We start from the raw sequence: 26,549 nt of genomic DNA, 5'->3' as shown, positions 1-26,549 counted from the left end.
ATGGCATATGATTTTTCTTGCACACCCCTGGTTACACTACATAGACCTCTCTGCAAAAAAGAGTGTAGTAAAGGGGTAGGCAACCTTGGCTCTCCAACTGATGTTGCACTATAATTCCCATAATCCTCAACCACCAACACAACAGTTCAACAACAGCTGGATAGCTAATGTTGCTTATTTCCTAGTGTGGTAGAATTGCATCAACTGCCACCTTGTCCTCACTCCCTGCAACAGCACATTTGCCATGTTAATTATGAAGGTTTATTTGGAAAAGTGCTTGATCCAGTTTCCAGAAATCCCCAGAGCAAACAGCTATCATGGAATAATTTATTTATTTAATTTATTTATTCAATTTCTATACCGCCCTTCCAAAAATGACTCAGGGCAGTTTACACAGAGAAATAATAAATAAATAAGATGGATCCCTGTCCCCAAAGGGCTCACAATCTAAAAAGAAACGTAAGATAGACACCTGCAACAGTCACTGGAGGGACTTGCTGGGGGTGGATAGGGCCAGTTACTCTCCCCCTGCTAAATAAAGAGAATCACTATGTTAAAAGGTGCCTCTTTGCCAAGCTTGCAGGGGTTAACTTGGAATAATAGCAAAAGGTACTTACTATTCAGTGGATGGCTGGGAAACCAGCTTCTGATTCAGTTCTAGAACTGTCACCCTGCACGTGCAAACTGTCATGTGCTGTGCTCATGTGTATTTGTATGAAGAATGATTTGGCGTACATAGCAAAATACCATGTAGAGCAATGTGATTTATTTATTTAACACATTTGATGCGGATGAAGATCAGGAAGATAAGGATGACTTTGAAACAGGCAGATGATGACAATGACTCTTATGATTAGCGAAAAGAACTTTACCTGAAAACTTTACAGTTTCCTGATTGATTAAGTGCTATCAAGTTGGTATCGACTCTTAGCGACCACATAGATAGATTATCTCCAGGATGATGTGTCTTTTTAACCTGGCCTTTAAGTGGTGCATTCATTGCTGTTGTAATCGAGTCCATCCACCTTGCTGCTGGTCATCCTCTTCTTATCTTTCCTTCAACTTTCCTCAGCATTATAGACTTCTCAAGGGAACTGGGTTTTCATATAATGTGTCCTAAGTATGATAGTTTGAGCCTGGTCATTTGTGCCTCAAGTGAAAATTCTGTATTGATTTGTTCTATGATCTGTTTGTTTGTTTTCCTGGCTGTCCATGGTATCCTCAAAAGTCTTCTCCAGCACCAAAGTTCAAAAGCGTCAATGCTTTTTCTATCTTGCTTCTTTGAAGTCCAGCTTACGCATCCAGTGTCAAGGGAAAAACCATTGTCTGAATGATTCTAATCTTTGTAGGTGTAGACACATCACAGCATCTAAATATCCTTTCCAGGGCTTTCATTGCAACCCTACCAAGTGCTAGTCTGAGGCGTATTTCTTGACTGCTGGATTCTTTACTGTTGATGGTTGATCCTAAAAGGCAGAAGCTATCCACCACTTCAATGTCTTCATTGTCATTTCTGAGACTGGTTGCTGTACCTGTTGTCATTAGTTTAGTCTTATTTACATTTAGTTGTAGTCCCATTTTTTCACTGTGTTCCTTGACTTTCATTACTAGAGCTTGCAGATCATCTACATTCTCAGCTATCAGAGTGGTGTCCAGTGGTCCCTCTAATTTTTTTTCATCTCTGTGTGGAATGAGTTTTGTTCTGGGTGGCAGTATCAAGACACTGTGTGCACATGTGCATTCAGAATGGGGCCTTCCTGATTCAATCTGAGCAGGTTTGAAAATGAACTGAGCAGACATCCAAAAGTTTGTGAGCACGCGCACGTGCGCACGCTTTAGAGGGAACAGTGGTGGTGTCATCAGCATAGTGAAAGTTATTGATGTTTCTTCTTCCAACTTTAAAACCACACTCATCTTCTTCCAATCCAGCTTTTCTCAGTATATGTTCAGCATAAAAATTGAATAAAGGAGAAAGTATACAGTCTTGTCTTACTCCCTTGCCAATCTGGAACCAGTCTGTTTCACTGTGTTCCATCTGAACTGTGGCTTCCTGTCCTGTGTACAGGTTTCTCATGAGAACAATGAGATGTACTGGGATGCCAATTTTCCTAAAGATATTCCACAACTTGACATGGTCAAAACAATCAATCTTTTCTGTAGTCAATAAAGCACATATTGACTTCTTTCTTTCTTTGGCTTTCTCAATTACCCAGCACACATCAGCAATGATGTCTCTTGCTCTTCTGCCTTTTCTGAAACCAGCTTGAACATCCGGCATTTCCCTTTCCACGTAGGGCTCTAATCTGCGTTGGAGGATTCTGAGCATTATTTTGCTAGCATGTGAAATTAAGGATATTGTGCAATCACTTGCACAATCTGTTAAGTCTCCTTTCTTTGGTATGGGTATGTAGACAAAACTCTTCCAATCTGTTGGCCACTGTGTTGTAGCATAGTTTGGTTAGAGCCTTGACTGATTCTTCTTCTGTTGCTTGCCATATATCTGTAGCTATTCCATCAATTCCTGTAGCCTTCCGACTTGGTAATGACCGGAGTGCTGATCTAACTTCATCTTCCTGACTAAAGGTTCTTGCAAGTAGGGAATATCTTCTATAGTATCTTGCATGTTGACGTTCCTGCTGTATAGATTTTTAGTATACTCAGTATACTCCTTCCATCTCTGTTTGGTCTTCTCTGAATCAGTTACTATCTGTCCTTTGGCATCCCTTAACATATCTATTAGAGGTTGGAACCTGCCTCTGAGTTCAGAGATCTTTTGGAAAACTCTCCTTGTTTTTCCATGTCTATTTCAATTCCCAAGGTCTTTACGGTTTCCTACAGATTTCTATATCAGTACTGTGATGGTTATGTGTTTTCTGTAGATTAATTATTTCAAAATACTAATAAAATAATAAATATTGGCATGGGGAAACATTCTTTTCCATTTTTTTGCTGTGAGTCTGTTATTTTAGATAAAAAACATTGGATTAGTAAAGTTGTTTGGCCACTAGCAACCAGTCACTGTTGGTTATGCATTTTAAAGCAAATTTTTACACAATAAGCTGTTTTTTTGGTGGTGAAAGCTACTCATTATCAAAGGCCACCATGGCTACTAATTCTGCTAGGGTCATAAGGGGTCCAAACTACACTACCCCATTATTCACTCAAAATGTACAGGTGAACTTAGGTATCCGTGTGGGCTCCATTCTCCGCTACAACCGTGGATAACAGAACTGTGGATACCAAGTCATTGAGTCAATGGGATTTGGTGAGGGGTTAGGTTCCTGGAGGCTCTGAAAAGGGAGAAAAGAGTGACAAAGTGCCCTGAAAACTGTAAAAAAGGTGCCTGGAGGCCTGTGCTCCACGAGTCTTCAGGTGTCCACCAATGCTCCCTGCAAAGTCCCAAATCTGGCTTTTTGACATGAAAAATTGTGGGTTTTAAAAAACAAATGAGCCACAAAATGGATCCTCTCCTCAAAATGGCAGCCAGAAATGACCTCATAGGTCATTCTGAACCTGTGGATATGTGAAATTAAGCCTTTGTAAACCTCCCTTGCCCCCACGTATGCCGAGGTTGGGTGTCAATTACCCGACTACGGATATGCGAAACCGCAGATTTTGGATCCGTGAATGACGAGGATCACCTGTACCAATCAACTCTTCTTGCCCATAGAATAAATAATATTGTAATAATAATTTGAAATTTTGAAATAATTTTATTTTATTGTGCAATATTATTTCTTATGATTCAAAGTAAAGAGTGAGGAACTTAATTGTAAACAAGTCCCAGCATGTATACAATAAAATTGTAAAAATTGTAATTGACTTTAAAATGAGTAATTAACATAGGTTTTATTTCTGAGAAACTATCAGAAGGCTTAATTTACCTTTTATGTGCATCCAGACTTGCCATTCGTACAACAGTTGGCAATGCATGCACAAGGTCGGAAAGAATCATCAACTGACATTCTGAGGGGGGAAAAATCACAGAAGTTATTTCAGTAGAATTTAATGGAAAGTAGGCATGGATTGCATGCACTCATAAATACAATTTTCTCCACAGAGCAAATGATGATGGAATAAGTACACTGTGGCTTTGTTCACATGACCAAATGAGGTGGGGAGAACTAGAGGGAAGGCAGGACCCTACTTTCCTGCTTCCAGATAACCAGAGCCTGTTGATGGCAATGCCACTTGTGTGTCCACATGAATGGTGAGATCGGTAGGGGCTAATCCCATGGCTGAGATCAGGAGGGGGTAATCCCAAGCAGAGTCCTCCAGTATCCCACAATGCATCACACGAGCAACAGAGAGGCAGCCCTCAGTGCAGCAACAGGGCTTCTCTCCTTGGCCTTGCAAGCATCACAACTTTATGGGAAACATGGCCACCACCTGCCTGGGAGCAGTTTAAAAGTGGTGGCAGCACACACAACCTGAAGGAGAGGTAGTACGGGCTCTGCTTACTCCTTCCTCACTTTTAGCCTGGGTAGTGGACTATGGGCTACCTAGACTTGGAGCTGTTAGGTTGGGAGAGTTTTCAATGCCTCAAGTGACCAGAGATTCCTGGGTTAACCTTCTCCTATCCAGGAAACTCTGGTTCTGAGAACAAGCCTTATTGTTGTCTTTGCAGATACAACTAATATGTGTCTTATTAAGACTGCGCAGATTGTAAATTACTCAATGGAAGTTCTACTGAAATGAACTAGTCCTTCAGAGTTACTCCCGAGTAATTCTACTAATTACTTAGTATTACTCAGTAATACTCCTGAGTTATACTAAGCTGCATGGCTCCTTCCTGCACTATGAAGTTAACGTCAGAAGTCTGAGCCCCACAGTGCATCCTCTTCCCCATACCAACAGTTTTTAGAAGGATCAAAGTTGCCATGAGGCTGAGCTCCAATTTGAGTTCACCTCACCTGGCTTGGAAGTTCTGAAGTTGCCTTTTGCTGTGTAAGAAGAAGCCATGCTGTAGCAGCTTTCATCTCGCAAAGGTAACTTGAGAAGGAGCAGGTACGTAGTCTGGGAGTACTTCAGGACTCAAACCTCTCTCCCTGGTCTCTGAGGTTGAGTCAGTGGCCAGGAAGGCTTTGGCTGATATGCCAGCTACGTCTATTTCTGGAGATAAATGGCCTTTGAACAGTGGTGCATATGCTTGTAACATCCAGACTTGACTACTGCAATGAGCTCTATGATGGGCTGCCTTTGTACATAGTCCAGAAAATGCAGTTGGTACAGAATGCAGCAGCAACATTCATCTCTGGGGTTATCCAAAGAGATAATATTACATCCATTTGAAAAGAATGACACTGGCTGCCAATAAGTTTCCAGGCAAAATAAAAAATGCTGGTTATTAACTATAAAGCCCTGAATGCCTTGTGTTCAAGATATTTAAGAAAATGTCTTCTTCTTTATGAACCCCGCCACCTATAAATATCGTCTGGGGAGGTTCGGTTGCAGTTGCCACTAGCTTGGTTGGTGGCAATCTAAAACTGGGCCTTTTCTAGAGTTGCACTTTGGAACACACTTCCTAACAAAATTGGAGTCTTCCCTTCTCTGGATGTTTTTAAGAAGGACCTGAAAACTTAACTGTTTAGTCAGACTTTTAGTTTATAGTTTTGAGTTTTAGAGTTTTTACTTGTATTTTAAATTGTTTTAATTGTATTAATGTTTTAATTATTGTGTTCTGCCCAGGGACATGTGTATGTGGCAGTACAAAAATGTGTTAAATAAAAATAAATGAATAAATAAATAACAAATCTGATCACCTGGAGCCTCATTTGACTGGCAGGGAAAGGACAGCGCCAGCCCTTTAGTGAAGAAGTGTGAGAATTGGGGTGTGTGTGTGTGTGCTCCTGTTGCCATCTGAGATCGACCACAGCAGTCTAAGAGCGACTCCCTGCTCGAACTGCTCCACCTGGCTGCCTGCACCGCCACCAGCTTGCCCAGCCTTGGCAGCATCATGATCTGAGTGAGCCTCCAAGCTGCAGCTCACGAACACTGCTCTGCCGCTGCCTGGGATCAGCAGCAGCTACATTTTTTTTGCTACATTCTACAATGAGATATACTTTTTGACTCCATTCATTCACCTGAGATGTTCATAGCAACCAGTCTGTCAAGTAAGATCTGAGCAAGGAATCTTGACATTCCAGAGAACAGAAATGCACTGCAGTTAGATTTTAGTAAACGTTCCCACACAGCTTGACTGAAAAACAAAATAAAACAAAAAATAAAATTTTGACAGTACATTCAATCTAAACAGATATTGCGGAGCAAAGTATAACTATGATATGACACAGGAAGATAATACAATATGTAGTCTATGCAGTGCATCAGGTATAGAAAATGCTACATTTAAAGAAATGCAATGGTTTTGTCACCAGTTGTGTTCCCTATGACATTAGGAATACTTGCTATATGTATTTGAAAGGGAAAACCAGATTGCTTACCTGTAACAGAGTTATTCACACATGGCTTTGTGCCGCGGGGTATCCGAGGAACAAATCTACTTCACAGTAGATTCAAGGCAGTTTAATTCAGGGGATTAGATGGACAGTTCACATAGGCGTGGGTTCCTCCCTGCAATCTTTCTTCTATGTGCATTCCCACTGCTTGTTCCGGATTTTCCCTCCAACAAATCATATCCCCCAATGAAGTGCAAGACACTTCCCTTCAGTATTACTTTTTTTTTTTAGTTTGACAGCCAGCCAGATTTCCGCAAAAGTGATAAATCAAAATGACAGACGCCCCAACTTGCAGTCTCCATTGTCTATAGAGTAGATAAAGTATAGGATGGGGAACTTGGAACCTAGATGCTCTTCCCAGAGCAGCTCCATCCCCTAAGGGGAATATCTTACAGTGCTCACATATCAAGTCTCCCATTCATATGCAAGCAGGGCAGACTCTGCTTAGCTAAGGGGACAGGTTTGGGTGATCATCTTTGGGTGATCCTTGATCATTCACAAAGTGGGTTATGTGTCTGTGCAGTAACGTCTGTGGAAGGATTTTCAAGCTCCCCAAAGCTCTCTGTAGCTTTGACCTTTGTGAGCCAAGCACGCTCAGTATCTTCAGTGGCAGAGCACCCTTTTGCTCAGTTGCTGATCAACCACTGTGACGACTGATGCAGTTTCCATGCATTTAAGTTCAAGTTTAGAGGGCTGTGATGGAAGACCTGACCTTTCTCCTGGGATAGAAGATTGAGGTGCTGAGGAAGGTGACAATGGGATCCGTTGTATAGCCTCAGGAGAAGAATGAACCATGGCTGCCTTGGCCACCATAGAGTAAGTATGATGCACCTTGTTTTGTCCTGTAGGACCTTGCTGAGTACAATCGACACTAGTGGGAAGGGAGGAAAGAGGTAGAGTATGTGTTTTCTCCAGGGGATTTGGAACACATCACCCAGATACCTTTCCCCCATTCCCACTCTTGAGCAAAAAAGATCACATTTCTTTTTGGCTGGAGTTGCGAAGAGGTTGATATGTGGTGTTCTCCAGTGAAGGAAAAGGTTGGAGAGTACTTCTTGATGGATTTCCTATTCATGTTGTTGAAGGGAATCCGTTTGCCTGCTTAAGCTGTCCGTGAGGATGTTGTCGGTGCCCTTTATGAGTAGAGCCAGAGGGTATATCTGGTGACATATACTCCAGTCCCAAAGTTGGATTGCTAAGTTGCAAAGGGATCTGGAGACTGTCCCTCCTTGTCTATTGTTGAAAGTAATTTCTGTGGTGTTGTCCAGTAGAATTTGAACTGTTTGGTTCTTGAGCAGTGGAATAAAAGATTCAAGGGCTAGAAAAACTGCCAGGAGCTCTAGGAAGTTTATGTGCAGAGCTGACTGGTGCTAATTCTACAGGCCTTGTGAATGGAGTCTGGCACAATGGGGTCCCCATCCCCTAAGGCAGGCCTGCTCAATTTAGGCCCCCCCCAGTTATTTTTGGACTACAGCTCCCATAATCCCCAGACAGTGGCCAATAGCCAGGGATTATGGGAATTGTAGGCCAACATCTGCAGGAGGACCAAAACTGAGCAGGCTTGCCCTATGGGAAGCATTTGTTGTAACCGTTATAGATGGTGAATGGGACTGAAAGGGAACTCTCATTTCAAAGTTCAGTGGCAGAGTCTACCAGTGAAGCCAGTACTATCTGTGGGATGAGGAGCCACATGTGTTGACTGTCTATGTTCAGTTTGAATACTGACAGAAACCATTTGGAGTTGCCTCATCTGGAACTTGGAGTATCTTACAGTGTATACAAGATGCCATCAAAACTAAGAGCCTATGGATTGTTAGTGCTCTTTGTTTTGGATTGGCTCTGAGTGTAAGTTAAGCATACAACTGAGAGTCTTCTTTCGCTGGGAGGAAGGCACTTTTTACTTGTGTGTATAAAATAGCACCTGTGTAGAGTACCACCTTCGATGGCTGAAATTTGGACTTTCCCCAGGATACCCAGGTCCTCCTTAGTGAGAGGATGCATTTTATTTGATTGCACAGAGAATCCTTGTTCATCGAGGTCACCAACCAATCATCTAGGTATGGAAAAATGGGGACCCCTTGAGCCCTCAAATGTACAATAATAGAACTCATGCATTTCATGAAGACCCGAGGTGCTGTGAGAGGTCAAACAGAAGAATGGTGTATTGGTAGACTTGGTCTCCAAAGGTGAAGCGGAGGAATTTTCTGTGCTTTGGCCAAATTTCTATAAGAAAATAGGTGTCTTTCAGATCCAAGGTAGCTAGCCATTCTTCCTCCGCGATAAGAGGGAGAAGGCCTTGTAGAGTGATCATGCAAACTTCCTTAAATGACTGAAGTCATTGAGGAAATGCAAGTCAATAATAATAATAATAATTTGTAGAAAATGAAGATGCAAAAATATTATGGGACTTCCGACTACAAACAGACAAACATCTGCCACACAATACACCAGATATAACTGTAGTCGAGAAGAAAGAAAAACAAGTTAAAATAATCGGCATAGCAATACTAGGTGATAGCAGAATAGAAGAAAAAGAAATAGGAAAAAATAACAAAATGCAAAGATCTACAAATTGAAATTGAAAGGCTGTGGTAGAAGAAGACCAAAATAATCCCAGTGGTAATTAGCGCCCTAGGTGCAATTCCAAAACACCTTGAAGAACACCTCAACACCATAGGGGCCACAGAAATCACCATCAGCCAATTACAAAAAGCAGCTTTACTGGGAACAGCCTATATTTTGCGACAATATCTATAATAACAACAACAATATTGATAATAAGATTCAGCCATCCCAGGTCCTTGGGAAGGACTCGATGTCTGGATGAAACAAACCAGTCAATAACACCTGACTGTGTAAACAAGAAATAATATAATTAATAATAATAATAATACTTATTTGTTAGCCACCCCATAATGTATTATTCTCTGGGAGGCTCACAACACAAACAATCAAATAAACACACATATAACACATCAAATCATAATCCATTTTTAAAAAGAATACAAAATACAGTACAAAGATTTTAAAAAATCAAATTTAAAAATAGCGTGAGAATAGAGTGGAGAATGCTGTCCCTTTTGGGGACTTGGAAATGTCTTGAATGGAAACCCCTCTGTTGATCCTTTGGAGCGACAGGTTCTATCGTACCATTTCTCAGCAGATCCTGCACTTCTGCCAACCAAGTAGGAGTTGTGTGGGTGTATTTTACCCCCCCAAATAAGGGGGTGGTGGTAAATTCTATTGAGTGTCTGATGGAGATGATACTTAACACCCAAGTGACAGATGTAATGCAAAAATGTTAAGCTGGGGTGAAAGGGATGAGTCTTATAGTGGCAGGGGTCTCGGAGGTGGATGGAGGGAGGAAAAAGTCAAATGCTTTGTTTGGACTGATCCTGATGCTTGGATTTCTGTTGTTGCTTATGTTTTTGGACAAAGGACCATTTCTGGTTGTATTGGAAGGGCTTCCTGTAGTCCCTACAGTCCAATTTATTGAATTGAAATTCTTTTCTTCTGTCATAGCCAGCGTGGTGTAGTGGTTAGAGTGCTGGACTAGGACCGGGGAGACCGGAGTTCAAATCCCCATTCAGCCATGATACTTGCTGGGTGACTCTGGGTCAGTCACTTCTCTCTCAACCTAACCTACTTCACAGGGTTGTTGTGAGGAGAAACCTAAGTATGTAGTACACTGCTCTGGGCTCCTTGGAGGAAGAGTGGAATATAAAATGTAATAAATAAATAAATAAATTTCCTATATCTTTGAGAGTAGGCTTGTGTAGTGGAAGTTGATGTAAAGGTCTTAGTCATACATTTCTACTTTTTCATCTTTTCCATTGTGTTACCCTTCTGGGAACTGAATAAACCATCTCCATCAAAGGAGATATTTTCTATTTTGTCTTTCATGTTCATTTGAAGTGACGAAGACCGAAGGCAGGTGTGCCTGCAAAGGGTGATAGAGTGTGAGATTCCGTTTCTGTGAGGTGTTTAGCTGTACTAAGGTGTTTGAGAGTGATATCAGCTGACAGAGAGTATCCCCTTAAACCTGGATCTTATTGATTCAGGAATATCTTTGATGTCTTCTTTAAAGTCTTCCCAAATAGAATAATGGTATTTAGCCATACAGGCCATATAGATGGCTATCTTAATCGAAAGAGTAGTTGAAGAATAGACTTTCTGACCCACAGAGTCCAATTTCCTGCTCTCTTTTTCTCGGAGTTGTGGGGGGAGTGGTTTTTTTCAGATTTATTTCCCATGGTGCAATCCACTACCAAGGAATTTTGGTGTGGGATGCTTGAAAAGGAATGTGCAATCATCTTTCTGCATTCTATTAAAAATCTTGAGGTGTTTAGAGGGTGTAGTAGAAGGGGGCCTCCCATGTTGATTTCGGTGACTAAAACTGGAAGCATAGGAAGGGCTCCTAGATGCAAGGTGCTAGAAGAGGACTGAAGTCAAAGATAGGGTCCTTAACTTCTGGCACAGGAGATTTCAGCTCCAGGCCTGAATAAATCTTGGCCATTTCAGCTACCTGGACTCAATAGGATTTAGTTTCCTCTGTAGGAGAGTCAGATGTATATCAGCCAACTCTTGTTTTCCAGGAACAAAAACAAAAAGAGGCTTATCTTGAATTGTTGGAGGAGAGATAATTTGCAGATCTGGAGAGGGAGAGTGAGTCACCTCCATTGGTTGCTCTTGTGGAGGCTGTGGAAGGAGGTAGATCTAGAGGCCTCTTGAAAGAGGAGCCTCACTCTTTAGAAAGGGCTTGAGCTTGGGAACTAAATGCTAATTTCAGTTTCCTAAGTTTCCACATCTTGATCTTGTCATAGTAATGAGGCAGTGAAGGAGAGGGCATATAGAAAGGATCTCTGAATCTTCCCATCCTTCTAACATAACTTCGATCAGGGGCACCTGGCGAGCTCTAGTAGTCCATTCTTCTCTTATAGGAATAGTAGGTAGGGACCGAGAAGTGGTATTGCTCATTCCAAGGGTGGTTTGGAAAGTAAGATGGAGAGGAAGAAGGTGTCACCCTAGCTGGTGAAGCTGATGGAGTTTTAGGGATGGGCATCACACCAGAACCTATGTCATCCTCAACATGTTGAACCAGAAGGTGTTGTATGGGAAGACCCAATGATAGAATTAATGTCTTGCAGAATAGGGAATTCTTTCTACATCAATGATGTCAACAGAAACTCCACTCTGAAATTAGATGATGCAGGAACATTCATGGAAGGAAGTAATTGCTACCCCAACTCAGATATAGACGTGACTGGGGCTAGCATCGAGATTGTCAATGTTGAGGTTTGGTCTATAGTGAAAGTCGCACTCACTTCCGGAATTGATGTCAATATGGGTGTCAGTGTCAAAGTTGGTGTTGGTATCAATGTCAGAGCATGTATAGACATCAAGACTGGAGGTTGATTAGAAAAAATTTGGACCAGTTCTTAAGAAGATGAGGAGGATCAAGAATTAGTTGAGACTATGGCCTGAACCACCAAGGGTGAGAGGGTCCATTCTTGCTCCAGCAATGTTGGTGTTGTAGAGGTCGCAGGCAATGGTTGAGCCAGGGTTGGCGATGCTAACTAACAAGGAGAGGAGAGCTGGTCTTGTGGTAGCAAGCATGACTCGTCCCCTTAGCTAAGCAGGGTCTGCCCTGGTTGCATCTGAATGGGAGACTTGATGTGTGAGCACTGTAAGATATTCCCCTCAGGGGATGAAGCCGCTCTGGGAAGAGCATAAGTTTTCAAGTTCCCCCCTTGACTTCTCCAAGATAGGGCTGAGAGAGATTCCTGCCTGCAACCTTGGAGCAACCGCTGCCAGTCTGTGAAGACAATACTGAGCTAGATAGACCAATGGTCTGACTCAGTATATGGCAGTTTCCTATGTTCCTAACTATTTATCCTTAGAGGTGATGTTGAGGAGGTCAATGTCTGACTCAACATTGACAAGGACTTCCAATGTTTAGAACGAGATGGAGAGTTGTCCTCATTGTGTTTTAGTTTCTTGTGATACTTATGATGTCCGTCTTTAGCGAAATCAGGAGACTTTTTGAATACATCTTTAGAGCCTTTAGTAGGAGATTGATGTCTATTATTGACGGGTGCGGCCAGTGTCAACAGTAATGGGGACAATGGCATCGGAGTAGGAGGGTGCAATGCTTGTTCATATAAAGCAGCCCTCAAACACGATTTTCTTATTTTTTTGGTTTGCTTAGAAAAGGATAAGCAAATTTTGCAAGGTTGGACAATGTGGTCTTCTTCAAGACAGAGCAAATAGCGAACACATTTGTCGGACAAAGGGAGTGTCCTGCAACACGAAGAACACTTTAAAAACCTTTTCAAATGTCCATTAGGGCAATATATAGAAAAACCAATCCAAATTGCTAATCAAAGAGTAAATTATAGGCAAACTGTGGTAGAAAACCATGGAATCTAAACAGGAATACTTTCTTTCTTTTCAGGAACTGAGCATGATCAAATTCTAAGGGAAGCACACAGAACAAGAGAGAACTGAGCAAATGGGCACTTTGCTACTGAAGATACCGAGTGTGCTGGGTGTGTGAAGGCCAGAGCTACAGAGCGCTTTGGGAGCTTGAAAATCCTTCCGTTACTGTGCATCAGCATTATGGTTAAGGCTGCATATGTTTTCTAAATTCTGGAACCAGCTTTCTATTATTTAAGGCTACTTTTCTTAAGTTTTGTTTTATGTATATTTATTACAGTCATGAAAGACTATAAGCATTGAGCACTTTAAAGATCAAATTCATTTCAATTCAGTCAATATTTATTTCAATTCAGTTACATTTATTCAACATACTTAATGCGTGCATCACAACCAATGATACATGGAAGTACTTAAACTTTGGGTGGACCGTGCTGTGTTTTGACTCTTCATTAGCTGCATATGGACAATAATATTAAGCAATGGTTTAGACCCTAAAATCTTGTGTGCATAATCCCCTAGAAACAAACATACATACCTTGCAATCTCCACATTACCAATAACTCCATCCCAACGAAGTGTAAATGGCTCATATTTTTCTAGAATTGTCTTAAATATTTGTGCAGGATTTTCTGGTTCTGAGTACAAAAATGTATTATTAGGCAATTTTGTTTTCCAGCATTGATATAAACAAACCGATTGTATAATGTGAAATACTTATAGCTTTAGCAGCTGTAATACATTGGGCTGCTTCAGCCTTTAATGCAAAATGAACAATTGGCACTTATCTGAAAGGTCATTCTCCTCAGAAGTATAGATTGTATCTGCCAATAGGGTTGTCTCAACCACCTGCTTCAAACAAAACCAATCACAGAGTTTTCTCATGGTCAGGAGAGAGGAGCAATCTCCTCAACCTCAGTTATGTAGCCAGCACTCTGACGCTCCGTAACCAGAAAACACTAGAGGAATTTACAAACATAAAAAGGCACCATCCACAATAATGTGAGGGGAGGAAAAAACCCACGGAATATTGCCTAACAATAACACAACACCCTCCAGGGAGAACAGTCCACTCAGAAAAGAACGCTGCCCACAGACAAAAGGGCAGAAGAAAAGGACCCAGATGAACCTGGGTGGGGCGGATATAACCTATATTTCTGAGGAGAATTACCTTTCAGGTAAGTGTCAATGATTCATTCTCCCTCAGAAGAGGGTTGTATCCGCCAGTAGTATGAGACCTACTCGAGCCCCTTGAAATATACAGGGTGGGCCTTAAGAGTCTGGTCCCTAGGATGGAACCACCTGCTGCAGAACCCTCCAACCAAAAGAGGCATCAGCTGAGGCCCAGTTCTATATTCTATAATGTTTCATGAAGTCAGATAAACACAATCAGGCAGCGGCCCGGCAAATATCCACCAACGGGGCCAAGGTGGACAAGGCGGCTTAAGCAGCCATGCTCCTGGTAGAGGTGCCGTTACACCTTCCGGAGAAGGCGCCCCTTTTTCTGGGTACGCCAGCTCTATACATTGGCAGATTCACCTAGAGAAGGTGGACTTAGATACCTTTTTACCTAGGGTACAATATACCTAAAATAAACAAAAATAGACTCTGAGACCCTTAAGGCCTTTGTATGCCTTAAGTAGACTTTTAGGGCCCTACGCATATCCAAGGTGTGCCATTCCTTCTCCTTAGGAGAAGCGGGCCTGGGACAAAAGGAAGGTAGCATCAACTCCTGGGACCTATGAAAAACAGAATTATCTTTAGGTAAATAAGTAGGGTCAGTGTGGAGGAGAACATAATCAGGAAAGACTTGGCAAAGAGGCACCTTTTAACATGGTGATTCTCTTTATTTAGAAGGGGGAGAGTAACTGGCCCTATCTACACCCAGCACAGTACCTCCAGTAACTGTTGCTGGTGTCCATCTTATGTTTCTTCTTAGATTGTGAGCCCTTTGGGGACAGGGATCCATCTTATTTATTATTTCTCTGTGTAAATTGCCCTGAGTCATTTTTGGAAGGGTGGTACAGCAATCAACCAACCAACCAACCAACCAACCAACCAACCAACCAACCAACCAACCAAAGTTCCTTCCACACTGAGGGTCAGAAACCCTCCTTGCAGATGTTATTGCTACTAAAAATAAGACCTCAAAGGATAGGAGCTTGAGGGACACTGACCTGAGAGGCTCAAAGGGAGGCTTGGTAAAAGCCTGCAACACCAAGTTCAGGTCCCACATGGGGAACCTGTACACTGTAGGCAGTTTAAGAGCTGCTGCCCCTTTAAGAAACCTCTGAACATGAGTGACCGGAGAATAAACTCCTTGCCCTTCCATGACTGAAGCCCCTCATCCAACCCTGTCTGCAAAACCCCCCAGGACCTGGCTTATTGAAGCAGAAATGGGCAAGACGTGTTGCATGCCACACCATTTGGCAAAGGCCTTCCATGTTGACTGGTAGACTTTAATGGTGAAAGGGTTGTGGGAGGCCATGATTGTATTCTGGACTGCCCTCAAATAGCTGCAGGCCACTAGAGACTCCCACTTAACCTCCACGCCTATAGATTGAGCCATTTGGGCTCCGGGTGAAAAACTGGTCCCTGGTGGAGAAGATGAGGATGGAATCCCAAGGCCATAGGCGGCTCTATGGATAACTCCACCAGGTCCAAAAACCAAGGCCGTCGCAGCCAATTCAGAGCCGCTAAGATTACTTCTGCCTTCCCCTGAGTGACTTTGTGCACTGTCTGGGGAATTACAGCCACTGGAGGAAAGGCATGTCAGGCCTTCCGGCCAAAGTGCCGTCAGTGCATCTGCTCCCTCGGCCCCCGGGGATAGGTATTTGGACAGGAACCAGGGCAGCTTGGTGTTGGCTGGAGTGGTGAATGAGTCAGTCACTGGGCAACGGAACCTCTGAACAATCTTTTCAAATGACGGGTTGCTCAGAGCCCATTCTGCCTGGTTTAACTGGGACCGGCTTAGCCAGTCTGCCACTGTATTGTAAATTTATTTATTTATTTATTTATTCGATTTTTATACCGCCCTTCCGAAATGGCTCAGGGCAGTTTGCAATTAAAACAGAAACCATTAAAACCAATAACAATTAAAACAGAAATATAAATATAAACACCAATTAACAATTAAAACATCATAAAAAACAATTAAACAATCAGAACAATTAAAACCCTGAAAACCAGTTTACAGCATTAAAATAATTAAAACTAATTAAAAACCCTGGAAGGCCAGGCCAAACAGATATGTTTTTTAATTCCCTTGACATGATCGGTCTCCAGATATCACAGATGGAGATCTACCCAGGACAGAAGCCTGTCTGCCTCCCTCATCAGATCTTGGGACCTTGTGCCTCCCTGGTGGTTGATGTGGGCCTTTGTGGTCACATTGTCCGCTCAGACTAGAACATGATGGTTTTGGAGAACTGGTAGGAATTCTTGGAGGGCATACCTTATTGCCTGTAGCTCTAGCCAGTTTATTGAATTTGTCTTTTCTGCTTAGGACCAGAGCCCCTGCGCTAGCAAGAGATGACAATTCCCCCCCCCCGCCGCCCTACCCTGCAGGCTGGCATTGGTTGTGATCTGGACTTGAGTGATTGGAACATGAATGCCCTTCAGAGTGGCCAATGATGTCCACCACCTCAGTGAAAGCAGTATGCATCCTGGTAGGGCAGGCCTGCACAAAATGCGGCCCAGGGGCTGGATGCGGCCCGCGAGGCCTTTTTTCCTGGCCCCCGGGGCTATTTCCTCTTCCTCCCCCTGCTGCTTAAAAAACACCTCAAAAAAAAAAAAAAAAAAAAAATCAAGCCGCTGCACGGCCGAGGAGATGGCTGCGGGGGGTGCGGGTGTTTGTCCTTACCCTCCCCCACGGCAGCAGTGGCGCACAGCAGCAGAAACCAGAGCGACACTCGGGTCTGCCATTTGGCCCGGTGTTGCTTCCTAACTGCGAGGCGCGCTTGCGCAGTTAAGTCTCTTAAGTCTCTCTCTCTCTCTCTCCCTCCCGCCAAGACTGCGCCATTCTCTCTCTCTCTCCCCCTCCCCCTCCCTCCCACCAAGACTGCTCCATTCTCTCTCTCCCTCTCTCACCCACCAAGACTGCTCCATTCTCTCTTTCTCTCCCACCAAGACTGCTCCATGCTCACTCTCTCACACACCCACCAAGACTGCTCCATTCTCTCTCTCTCTCGCCAAGACTGCTCCATTCTCTCTCTCGCCAAGACTGCTCCATTCTCTCTCTCTCTTGCCAAGACTGCTCCATTCTCTCTCCCTCTCTCACCCACCATGACTGCTCCATTCTCACCCACCGACTGCTCCATTCTCTCTCTCTCTCCCTCACCCACCATGACTGTGCTCCATTCTCTCTCTCTCTCACCCACCAAGACTGCTCCATTCTCTCTCTCCCTCTCTCACCCACCAAGACTGCTCCATTCTCTCTTTCTCTCCCACCAAGACTGCTCCATGCTCACTCTCTCACACACCCACCAAGACTGCTCCATTCTCTCTCTCTCTCGCCAAGACTGCTCCATTCTCTCTCTCGCCAAGACTGCTCCATTCTCTCTCTCTCTTGCCAAGACTGCTCCATTCTCTCTCCCTCTCTCACCCACCATGACTGCTCCATTCTCACCCACCGACTGCTCCATTCTCTCTCTCTCTCCCTCAGCCACCATGACTGTGCTCCATTCTCTCTCTCTCTCTCACCCACCAAGACTGCTCCATTCTCTCTCTCTCCCTCTCACCCACCATGACTGCTCCATTCTCACCAACCAAGACTGCTCCATTCTCGCTCTCTCGCTCTCTCCAAGACTGCTCCATTCTCTCTCTCTCTCTCTCTCTCTCTCTCTCAGGCCAAGCCTCCTGCTGCATCCTTTCCATCTTTCTTTCCCCTTCTCCATTCTTTTCCAAAATTATGAGAAGAGGTTTTCACCCCCCCCCCGCAAAGTGTTCCATGTTTTGTGTGATGATTTGGCAGAGGTGGAAAGGAAGAACAATGCATTTTATTATGTATTTTGTACAGATTGTATAATATTTATATTATTAAAATGAATTTTAATTCAACTTATTTCATATTAATTTAAATCAATCTTGGCCTGCCAGAACATCAAAAGTTAAATATTGATTAAATTCATTTTAAATTCATTTTAAATTCATTTCACTTTAATTCAGTTGATTGATTGATTGATTGATATTAAGTGTTACTCTAATAATCAGCACCCTAGGAATTGACCTCGGCCCCCATAAACCAAGTCACGGTTGGTTTCGGCCCGCCAGGTCATTTGAGTTGTGCAGGCCTGCGGTAGGGTGACGTTGAGTCTGGACCATTCCCTGACTTGATCCTGCCATGGCAGAAGTTGCCGTGCGTGGAACTGTCCCCATGGACTATCCCTATGGTAGAAATCATTATCCCCTGTAGTTGGCTGAGGAAAATAATGTTGGCCCTGGGTTGCTGAATCAGTGCTTGGCACTTGGCCACCAATTTCTTCCTGCAGGGGGAGGAAGGAACCCGCCCCCACATCATGTCGATAACCACCCACAGATGTAGAATCCTGGTTCTGGGCTGCAGGGAGCTCTTCTGGACATTGACAACGAAGCCGTGAGACTCGAGCACTGAGAGAGTGATCTGAATGTCCCCAAGGCTCTTCCTGACCAACTGAGACGTGATTAACAGATTGTCCAGTAGGGGTAAAGATGACCCCCCCTGCCCTCAAGTGCGCGATGAGCACCACCATGATCCTGGTTAAAATGTGGCACAGTCAACAGACCAAAAGGGGGCACACGATACTGGTAGTGGACATTGCAGTAGGAAAAGCGAAGAAAACACCTGTCCTGGGGATGGATAGGCACATAGAGGTAAGTTCCTTGAGGTCCACTGAGGCCAAGAAATCCCCCTCTTGAACAGCCATCAGGATAGATCAGAGGGTCTCATCTGGAACCCCCCTTTCCCCCCTCAGGAACTTGTTGACAAATTTGAGATCCAGGATGGCCCTCCATTCCCTGTTCTTCTTGGGATTGAGTAAACCCCCAAACCCTTTTCTTCCAAAGGCACAGGTTCAATGGCATGAATCTGCAACAGCATCAGGGAATGCTTGGCTCTCCTTTGCGACCTCGGGGAGGGGAGAAATTGATCTGGGGACTGGGAAATGAGTTCCAAGGAGGACCCCTGAGAGACAGTCTGGAGCCTTGCACGTCAACTGCCAAACCTACGCAAATGCCTGCAACCTTCCCCCCGCCCCCACCTGCATAGGGTCTGGAGATTGGGCCTGAGGTGAGTCATTGGCTGGAGTTTTGCTTAAAGCCCGGCTTGCTGGAATGGCCGGCCTGCTGAGGCTTATGAAAGACAATGTCTCAAAAGGAAAATTTTGGTTTGGACCAGGCAAACCTGTCCTGCCTACTTTGCTGGGGCCAAAATGTTGGCTTGAACCCCCTGGAGTACGAAAGTGTGGACTGAAAAGACTTGCACTGTTTCTTTAGGATAGCAGAGGGCATAGCCTTCTTTTTATCTTTTGTCTCTATTAAAATGGCTCTAATGCCTCTCTGAACAATTTCCCACCTTTAAAGGCTGAATTGGCTTGATTGCTCCTAGACATCTGATGACCTTCCAGTTCTTTAACCATAGCATCCTACAAATGGTAACGCCTGAGGCTAGCATCCTAGCACACAGCTTGGTGGCATCCAATGAAGAATCAGCCATAAAGGCCACCACCTTGCCCAGCTTATTTAACACCTGACTTAACTTTGGGAGCTCAGGCGGAACCAGTGGCAATAATTCCTTCACCCGCAAAACAGACGTCCTAGTGAATATGGAGTTGGTCATAGAGGCTCACATCAACAGGGCCATAGCCTCATGTGACCTCCACAAAGCAGTGACACATTTCTTATCCTGATTTCTAGAGACCTCATCCCCATCCTTGGGGAGCACGGCCCCCGTCACCAAAGCAGCCACCTCTGTATCTATGGGTGGCACCTTTAACTTTTCCATCATTGGCTTGGTTGAAGTATAGCATCATCTAACCATAGGGGGAGGCCCCTTACTTTCTGTAGGTCTGTCCCACTCTTCCTGGATAACATTTAAAAACGGCTTTGGGCATGGATCTGACACCTCTAGTGCCTGCATGGAAGGAAGGACGTCAGGATTCCTCTCTGGTTGTTCAGGCACTGGCTGAATAGTTCTCTCTAAGTGGAGACTCTTTTGAGCTTTATGGAGAATGACTGGGAAATCAGTGTGATTAAACAGCCGATAGGATGTAGACTGGGAAGGGGCTGTCATCCCCTGACAGCAATCCCCCTCCTCCCTTGTCTGAGTCAGGCTCTGCTGAAGAATCAGAGTTGGGCTCAGCCAGCAATCGAGGCACTGTGGGCAGTGCTGGAGCTGGGGACCCATGTGGAGAAAGAACCAGTGGGTCATGATTATCCCCGCTGGAGGAGATACAAGAGTCACACGGGACTGGGGCCCTGCTGTCCTCCTTGTACCCCCTATCCTCCAAGCTATTCCCTGCTCCCGTTGTGAGCACAGCAGGAGAAATGGCGGGAATCAGGACAAGAGTGGGAACCTGCAGCCAGGGCAGTTTTTGGAGCTCCTCCGCCATGATTCGGTAGAGTAATGCCACAAAACTTGGGGGTATATTGTCCTCCCCCCATCATCCTCTTCATGCAGGAGTGCCCCTGAAGGGCGAGGACACTTGGCAGCTGGACCTTCACCAGAGCACGATTGTTCCCCAGCCTCATGGCTGCCTGTCTGTCTACTCAGCGTGGCCCTCTCAAGCTCTGTCCCTCAGCTACAGCTGAGGTGCCCACACCCCCCTTCCACTGGCAAATCCACCTGACCTGGGGTCTTACTTTTGTGGCTTCCTGCCTTCTTCCTTGCCACATTCTTCCCCCCCTCCCGGCTTTCTTTTTCCGAATGTCTGTGGTAGGAGAAGTTGCTGCCACCCATTTGGTCCGACAAACAGACCGAGAGGTCGAATCCTCTGAAAGAGAGGGAGAAACCTCTCTTACCCTGTGTGGGGCACTAGTGGACATGTTGGAAGAGCCACAAAGCACCATAGTGGAGGTTGTTGGCAGATTCTCGATCGCACAGCTGTCTCCCTGCTTCCCCTGACTGCTACTAGCTAACAAAGGAAGAGGCACAGGGAAGGGAGACAATAAGGCCAAAGATGTTCAATACAAGAAAAAACTGCATGGAGCAAACCTTTTCAGCAACTTGTTGGAGCGTGACAAGGCAAAAAACTGAGGTTGAGGAGATTCCTCCTCCTCCTGACCATTAGAAAACTCTGTGATTGGCCCTGTCTGGAGCAGGAGGTCGAAACAAGCCCATACTACTGGCGGATACAACCCTCTTCTGAGAAAGAATAATAATTTTCTTTAACTCTAGTTTCTTTAACAAGCCAGGATTCGCTCTGCAGACAACTACCAAATTCTAGTTTTAGTCTTACCATAGTTCATCTGGGTTCTCTCCTCCTCACCATAAGTGCCTGCCTTAACTTGCAAACCTTTTCATTGATGGAGAGTTGGAGGATCAAGCACATTACTCTTACAGTTGTGTCAAAGTGGCATTTTTATTTTAAATCTGTGTGTGGTTTTGCGTGGGGAGATTAAATAAATGCACATATCAAAGCTTTCTTGTGATGGAAAACCAGACTTTACAATACAAACATTAAGATTTTGAGGCCTGGAAGCACTTTTTCACAAAATCTATGGAACTCTCTGCCATGGGATGCGATGACGGCCACTAGCCTGGATGGCTTAAAAGAGGCTTGGATAAATTCATGGAGGTCTATCAATAGCTACTAGTCTTGATGGCTACAGACCACCTCCAGGTTCAGAGAGGATGCCTATGAATACCAGTTGCAGGGGAGCAACAGTAAGAGAGAGGGCGCATCTTCATCTATTACATGTGGGCTCCTCAGAGGCACCTGGTGGGCTACTGTGTGAAATAGGATGCTGGACTAGATAGGCATAGAGCCTGAGCCAGCAGGGCTGTTCTTATGTGACTTAACATAAGCCTGCTCCTGGCCTTCAAACATACTTCTTTGGGATAATGGTCAGTGGTAACATCTCCTGCTCTGCTGTCCTGCTCAGTTGAGGAGGAAGAGCAGCCATCAAACAAGGAGGAATTTTCACCGAATGATTGTATTCTGCTTGTAAGGCTGATTGAAAATAACTTTTCTGAATGCAATAACAGACTCAAAACTGAACAGTCCATTGGTTCATTATTTCTATGGAGTCCCCATGCTCTTCCAGTGACTTTATCAGTGGTTTGTTTAACCATGGATCTAGTTCTAAATGGAATTCCTCCAATATCACTTCTTGTACACTGGAGCTCATCCAGTAGACACACAGAATTTCTAAACTTAGTCTGGGTATGTGTGCATATACTTTCTACACAGGGAGCTTAGTAGGAGCAGTAAAAGCATAAATAGGTCTCCCGGCTATGGATCCAAGATATCTCTGGGGGTTGCCCTCAGTTGAAGGATGTGTGTGTATCCTAGTAACTCGTTCATGTGGAAGTCTGTTTAGGGGAAAGGATGTCAAGGTGGAAGTTAGTGTCAATTGTACAGATGATGATGCCATCCGTCCTGAGATATCAAGGGCAACATGAGTTATGTAGATGCCCTTGCCACAGCACATGGTACAATAATCTTATTTGTCCTTTGCTGCTTGTCTAAAATGTTAGTGCCACTTCTCATGATATACCCAGGGGTTAAATCCCTCTGGTTCAGAAAGACTGCTGCCAACTTCTCAAAGTCTTGCACAGTTCATGCTCCACATCAGAATGCTTGCTACAGGATGGTTATCTCTATTTTCCCCCTGGAGACAATTCACCTTCTCTTGACATGGTGCAATAATATCATCTCTTCACCATCTCTTTTTAGATCCAGTAATAGATCACCTCATTGTGGAACAGAATTTGGAATTTCTTCTTCTTCCAATAAAAAGTCTAATGAGAAGATGCATTTGATTCATTTGCATTTTTTTTGCATTTGATTGGCGAGGTGGCTAAATGACAAAACTATCTGCCAATATACTTCAAAGTGAGGGGGAGGTGTGTGAGCGAAGCTGCTCCTATGCAAAGAGAAGAGGAAATGTCTGCATCAGAAAGCTAAACTTAGCCTAATCAGGTTTCTTTCACTGCTAATCTAGGCTGCCTTATCAGTAGTTGAGTGTACTGAATGGCAGAGTGCTAAAACAAACCCTGAACACAAGAGGTACAAACCAGGATTCTCAGTTGACAAACTTTGGTTAACAATACAACTTCAAACCATGGCTTCAGATCCTAGTTTCTTGGGCCAAAATAAACCATGGTTTGTTGACTGGTGCTGGTTTAGACAATCAAACTAATGATTTTCACAAAATAAACCATGGCTTTGTGTTACATCTGAACTTGGCCATATTCTTGATTTTGTGTGAATCATAAAAAACATGTTAGAATAATCTTTTATTTCGCAAAAATATTTACTCAAAAAGAAAAATTGCATTTTCAGACCTGACTTGTTTTGTTTATTACATGACATAAAATGAGTCACAACATTAGACTCTAGTAACTTTTAACTTATGTATTAGCAGTACTGTCTTTTAAAATTGTTTCAATGATGTTGCATAAATGGTTCTAGTTTATTTCTTGCAATCAGGTAATGTAACAGCAAATAAGTAATAGGTTATAATAGACTTTACAAAAGTTACCTGTTTCTTGAACATCATTATGTGGATCCACAATGTCTGAGACATACAGTTAAGGACATTAAATCAAGGGCATTGCTGTCAAATGGGCTGAGAGGCCAAACTCTCCACCAGACAGATATTTGGGTTCATACTCCTACTTTTGCACCAAAAGTCCCAATAGTTTTGATGGGGCCAGTTGCAGGATGAATGGTTAACTTTTAAAAATATACTCACTATCCAACCCCAATGTGCCACCCTTCCACATTTTGCTCATCATCATTTCATCAGCACGAGATTCAGCCCTTCTGGCCCTTCTCAATTCTAAACCATCAATCCCCTTTCCACATGCCCTGCTTGATCTCCATAATCTTATCATATGAAAAAAAGAAAGTTGCCTTTTCCCATCCTGCCAACTTAAACATCTGCATCAAGTTAGTTTATTTTTTCACTGATCAAAGGCCACCCTCACTTCCACATTCTTCCTTCTTGGCTGCAAATGCTGACAAGCTGCAGAGCACACACTGTAACACTCCTTGACACTTGAACTGTTAATTTAAACTGAATGGGACAGAAAGTACTACTATGGCATTCAATAACAGCCACTCAGAGGCAGGATGCCTCTGAGTACCAGTTGCAGGGGAGTAACAGCAGGAGAGAAGGCATATCCTCAACTCCTGCTGTAGACTTCCAGCAGTATTTGGTGGGCCATGGTGTGAAACAGGATGCTGGACTAGATGGGTCTTGGGCCTGATCCAGCAGGGCTGCTCTTATGTTAATGGGTAGGTGATATCCTCTCTACTAAAGGCATCTTTTCTAAATGCCAAAGATTATTATTTACTTATTTATGCAGAGTGCAGATCACATTGGGGATTTTAAAGGACTTTATTTTTGAGAGCTTTGATGTAAATGATGTAAAGCATTCTATTTGGTGAAATGATTTTTGGAAGGATACATTTAACATTATTTATATCAATTGAAATGCAGTTGGGTGGCAGAACACGGTTCAGGAAAATCTGTTAAATAAGAAATTGGTTTTATCTTGGCATGAAAACACTCCTAAAGCTTAATTCTAAATGTGTTTATCTGCATTAAAAATCAATGGCCCACATTCTCCACAGCACTATGAGAGCAGAGCAAGAGCTCCACTCTTGCAGAGAGTCATAATATTCTCAGCACATGGGAAGAGTATTGTGAAGTTTTATAGCTAATTGGTTTGGTTTATAGATATAAAAGGAGCTAAGGAGCTCCTTGTAAGGAGCTAAGCAAATATAGTGCATTATGCAACTTCACCTCTTTATGTATAGTCAAGGAAAAGTAAAACTATTTAAAAAAAGTAGAGAGGTTTTGGATTCTCCTGTCAAGGGCATTGAGGTGCAGCTCAGAATTTCAATGGAAGTTATGACAAAATATATACTTACTGGTTTTAAATTCTTTTTAATGTCACCTTTTGGTTTTGTTTCCTTTGTACCCTTTGTTTCCTTTTTAACTTCGTATTCTGTAAACATTAAAACACAATTAACCTAAAATGAGATTTGCTGAACTAGGATGTTTCTCTAGCAGGCAATAAGGCACATTTTATGTCTTGGGCAATGGACTCTGTACTTAGCATTATCTAGACCAACTTGGAGCAAGTGAATGGGGTACTTGGCACATCAGTTCCAGCATCATGAAGTGAGCTCAAGATCATATTATATGCCTCAAAGATGTTCTGAGGAATTCCCCGAATCCAGGGATTTGAACGATCAAAAATTTGCATTCCATTCTGGTTCAGGTTCATAGTATTTTTTAACCATTATAAGCAATGGCTACTTGGCAATCTCTTTGTTAGACAGTTTACTAGCTATAGTTCAGGAGGCTAAAGGATATCTCTGAAAGAGAGAGTTAATCTTGAGCTAGCCCGATGGGGAAAGCGACTAATAGTCTTGCACTAGTCACATTCACCGGATGGGAGAGCTGATATGCAAGTGTAAGGTGATGCATCTTCTACTTGGAAGTAGTGGTGTGCAGCTACCCAGAAGCTGTTTTAAGTCATTCCACAGCTGCCCTGTCACCCAACACCAACAAGACCCATTTCATGTTCTCAGCAGCCCCAGTAATTCTTAATTTTGATATTCTGCTGCGCAGTATGTCAGCCACTGTTAATAATTGCCTATACATAGTGAAAACACTGCAAGATAGGGGTGTTTATATCCCAGGTTCATGAGGCGGTCCAAATTCAGACCGGTCCACTGGTTCAGTCCGTCTGAACCACGGACTAGTTTAGCAGTTTGAAGGCGCTGCCAGGGTAGGGGTGGACAGCAAGCTGCACCTTTAAAAGTGAGTAAGCAGTTCCTCACCTCTGACTGCCACTCCAGGCAGCTTGTTGTTGTGGCAGCATTCCTCCCCAGCAGCCTGCATGTAGCAGCGGTGTGGTGGCAGCATGCACCTGGACTCTGTGCATGCGCGAAGGCAAGTCTGCCACACATGGGCTGAGGAAGTGCTGCTGCAGCAGGAAGCTACCTGGAGCAGAGATCATGCAGATAATGAGGTCTTGCAGGTAAGGCAACTTTTAAAGGTGCCGCTTGCCATCCCCCCGAGGCTCCCTCGAATCGCTGAGCTGATTCGTGGTTCAGACTAACCAGAATGAACTGGTTCACAGATCAGCAGACAGGTCTGAATTTGGACTGCCACATAAACCTGGGTTTGGGCACATCTCTGCCGCAAGATTCTAGAGCAGTGTCAGCATAAAATTACGATAAACAGTGATGAGATACAAGGCTTGCCCTCCAAGCAAATTTCAAAAATATCCTCATGACACAAACCCTAATAGAAAAGAGAGAATGTAAAGTTTCTAAAATTTTCTATGTGTGATCTCTATTTATAAATCATACAGATATATTTTCTAGTCTAATGTGTACTATTGTAGAATATTTTTGAAGTACTTTTATTGTATGTATATATTTGTTTATTTTGGCCCAAGGCCAGCACAGAAGTACTTTTATTATATTTTCATATATA

At 43.5% G+C, this 26,549-nt stretch overlaps 1 protein-coding gene across 14 annotated transcripts in view; it reads right to left on the bottom strand.

Moving 5' to 3' along the window:
- The window catches only part of CFAP46 (cilia and flagella associated protein 46), a 252,958-nt gene that overhangs the window by 14,940 nt on the left and 211,469 nt on the right, over nt 1-26,549 (bottom strand). For all 14 annotated transcript variants that reach the window (XM_053308139.1, XM_053308141.1, XM_053308145.1 and 11 more), the window contains exons 54-59: nt 24,971-25,047; nt 24,505-24,565; nt 23,574-23,609; nt 13,432-13,531; nt 6,084-6,199; nt 3,885-3,966 (exon numbers count right to left, since the gene is read on the bottom strand). In XM_053308139.1, the coding sequence (XP_053164114.1) occupies nt 3,885-3,966; nt 6,084-6,199; nt 13,432-13,531; nt 23,574-23,609; nt 24,505-24,565; nt 24,971-25,047 (472 nt within the window). The remainder of the gene's footprint in view (nt 1-3,884; nt 3,967-6,083; nt 6,200-13,431; nt 13,532-23,573; nt 23,610-24,504; nt 24,566-24,970; nt 25,048-26,549) is intronic.

Source organism: Hemicordylus capensis, chromosome 3 (assembly GCF_027244095.1).
Source record: "Hemicordylus capensis ecotype Gifberg chromosome 3, rHemCap1.1.pri, whole genome shotgun sequence".
NCBI classification, from domain to species: domain Eukaryota; kingdom Metazoa; phylum Chordata; class Lepidosauria; order Squamata; family Cordylidae; genus Hemicordylus; species Hemicordylus capensis.
The sequence above is the reverse complement of the archived record's forward strand: the minus strand, read 5'-3'. Positions and strand labels throughout refer to the sequence as shown.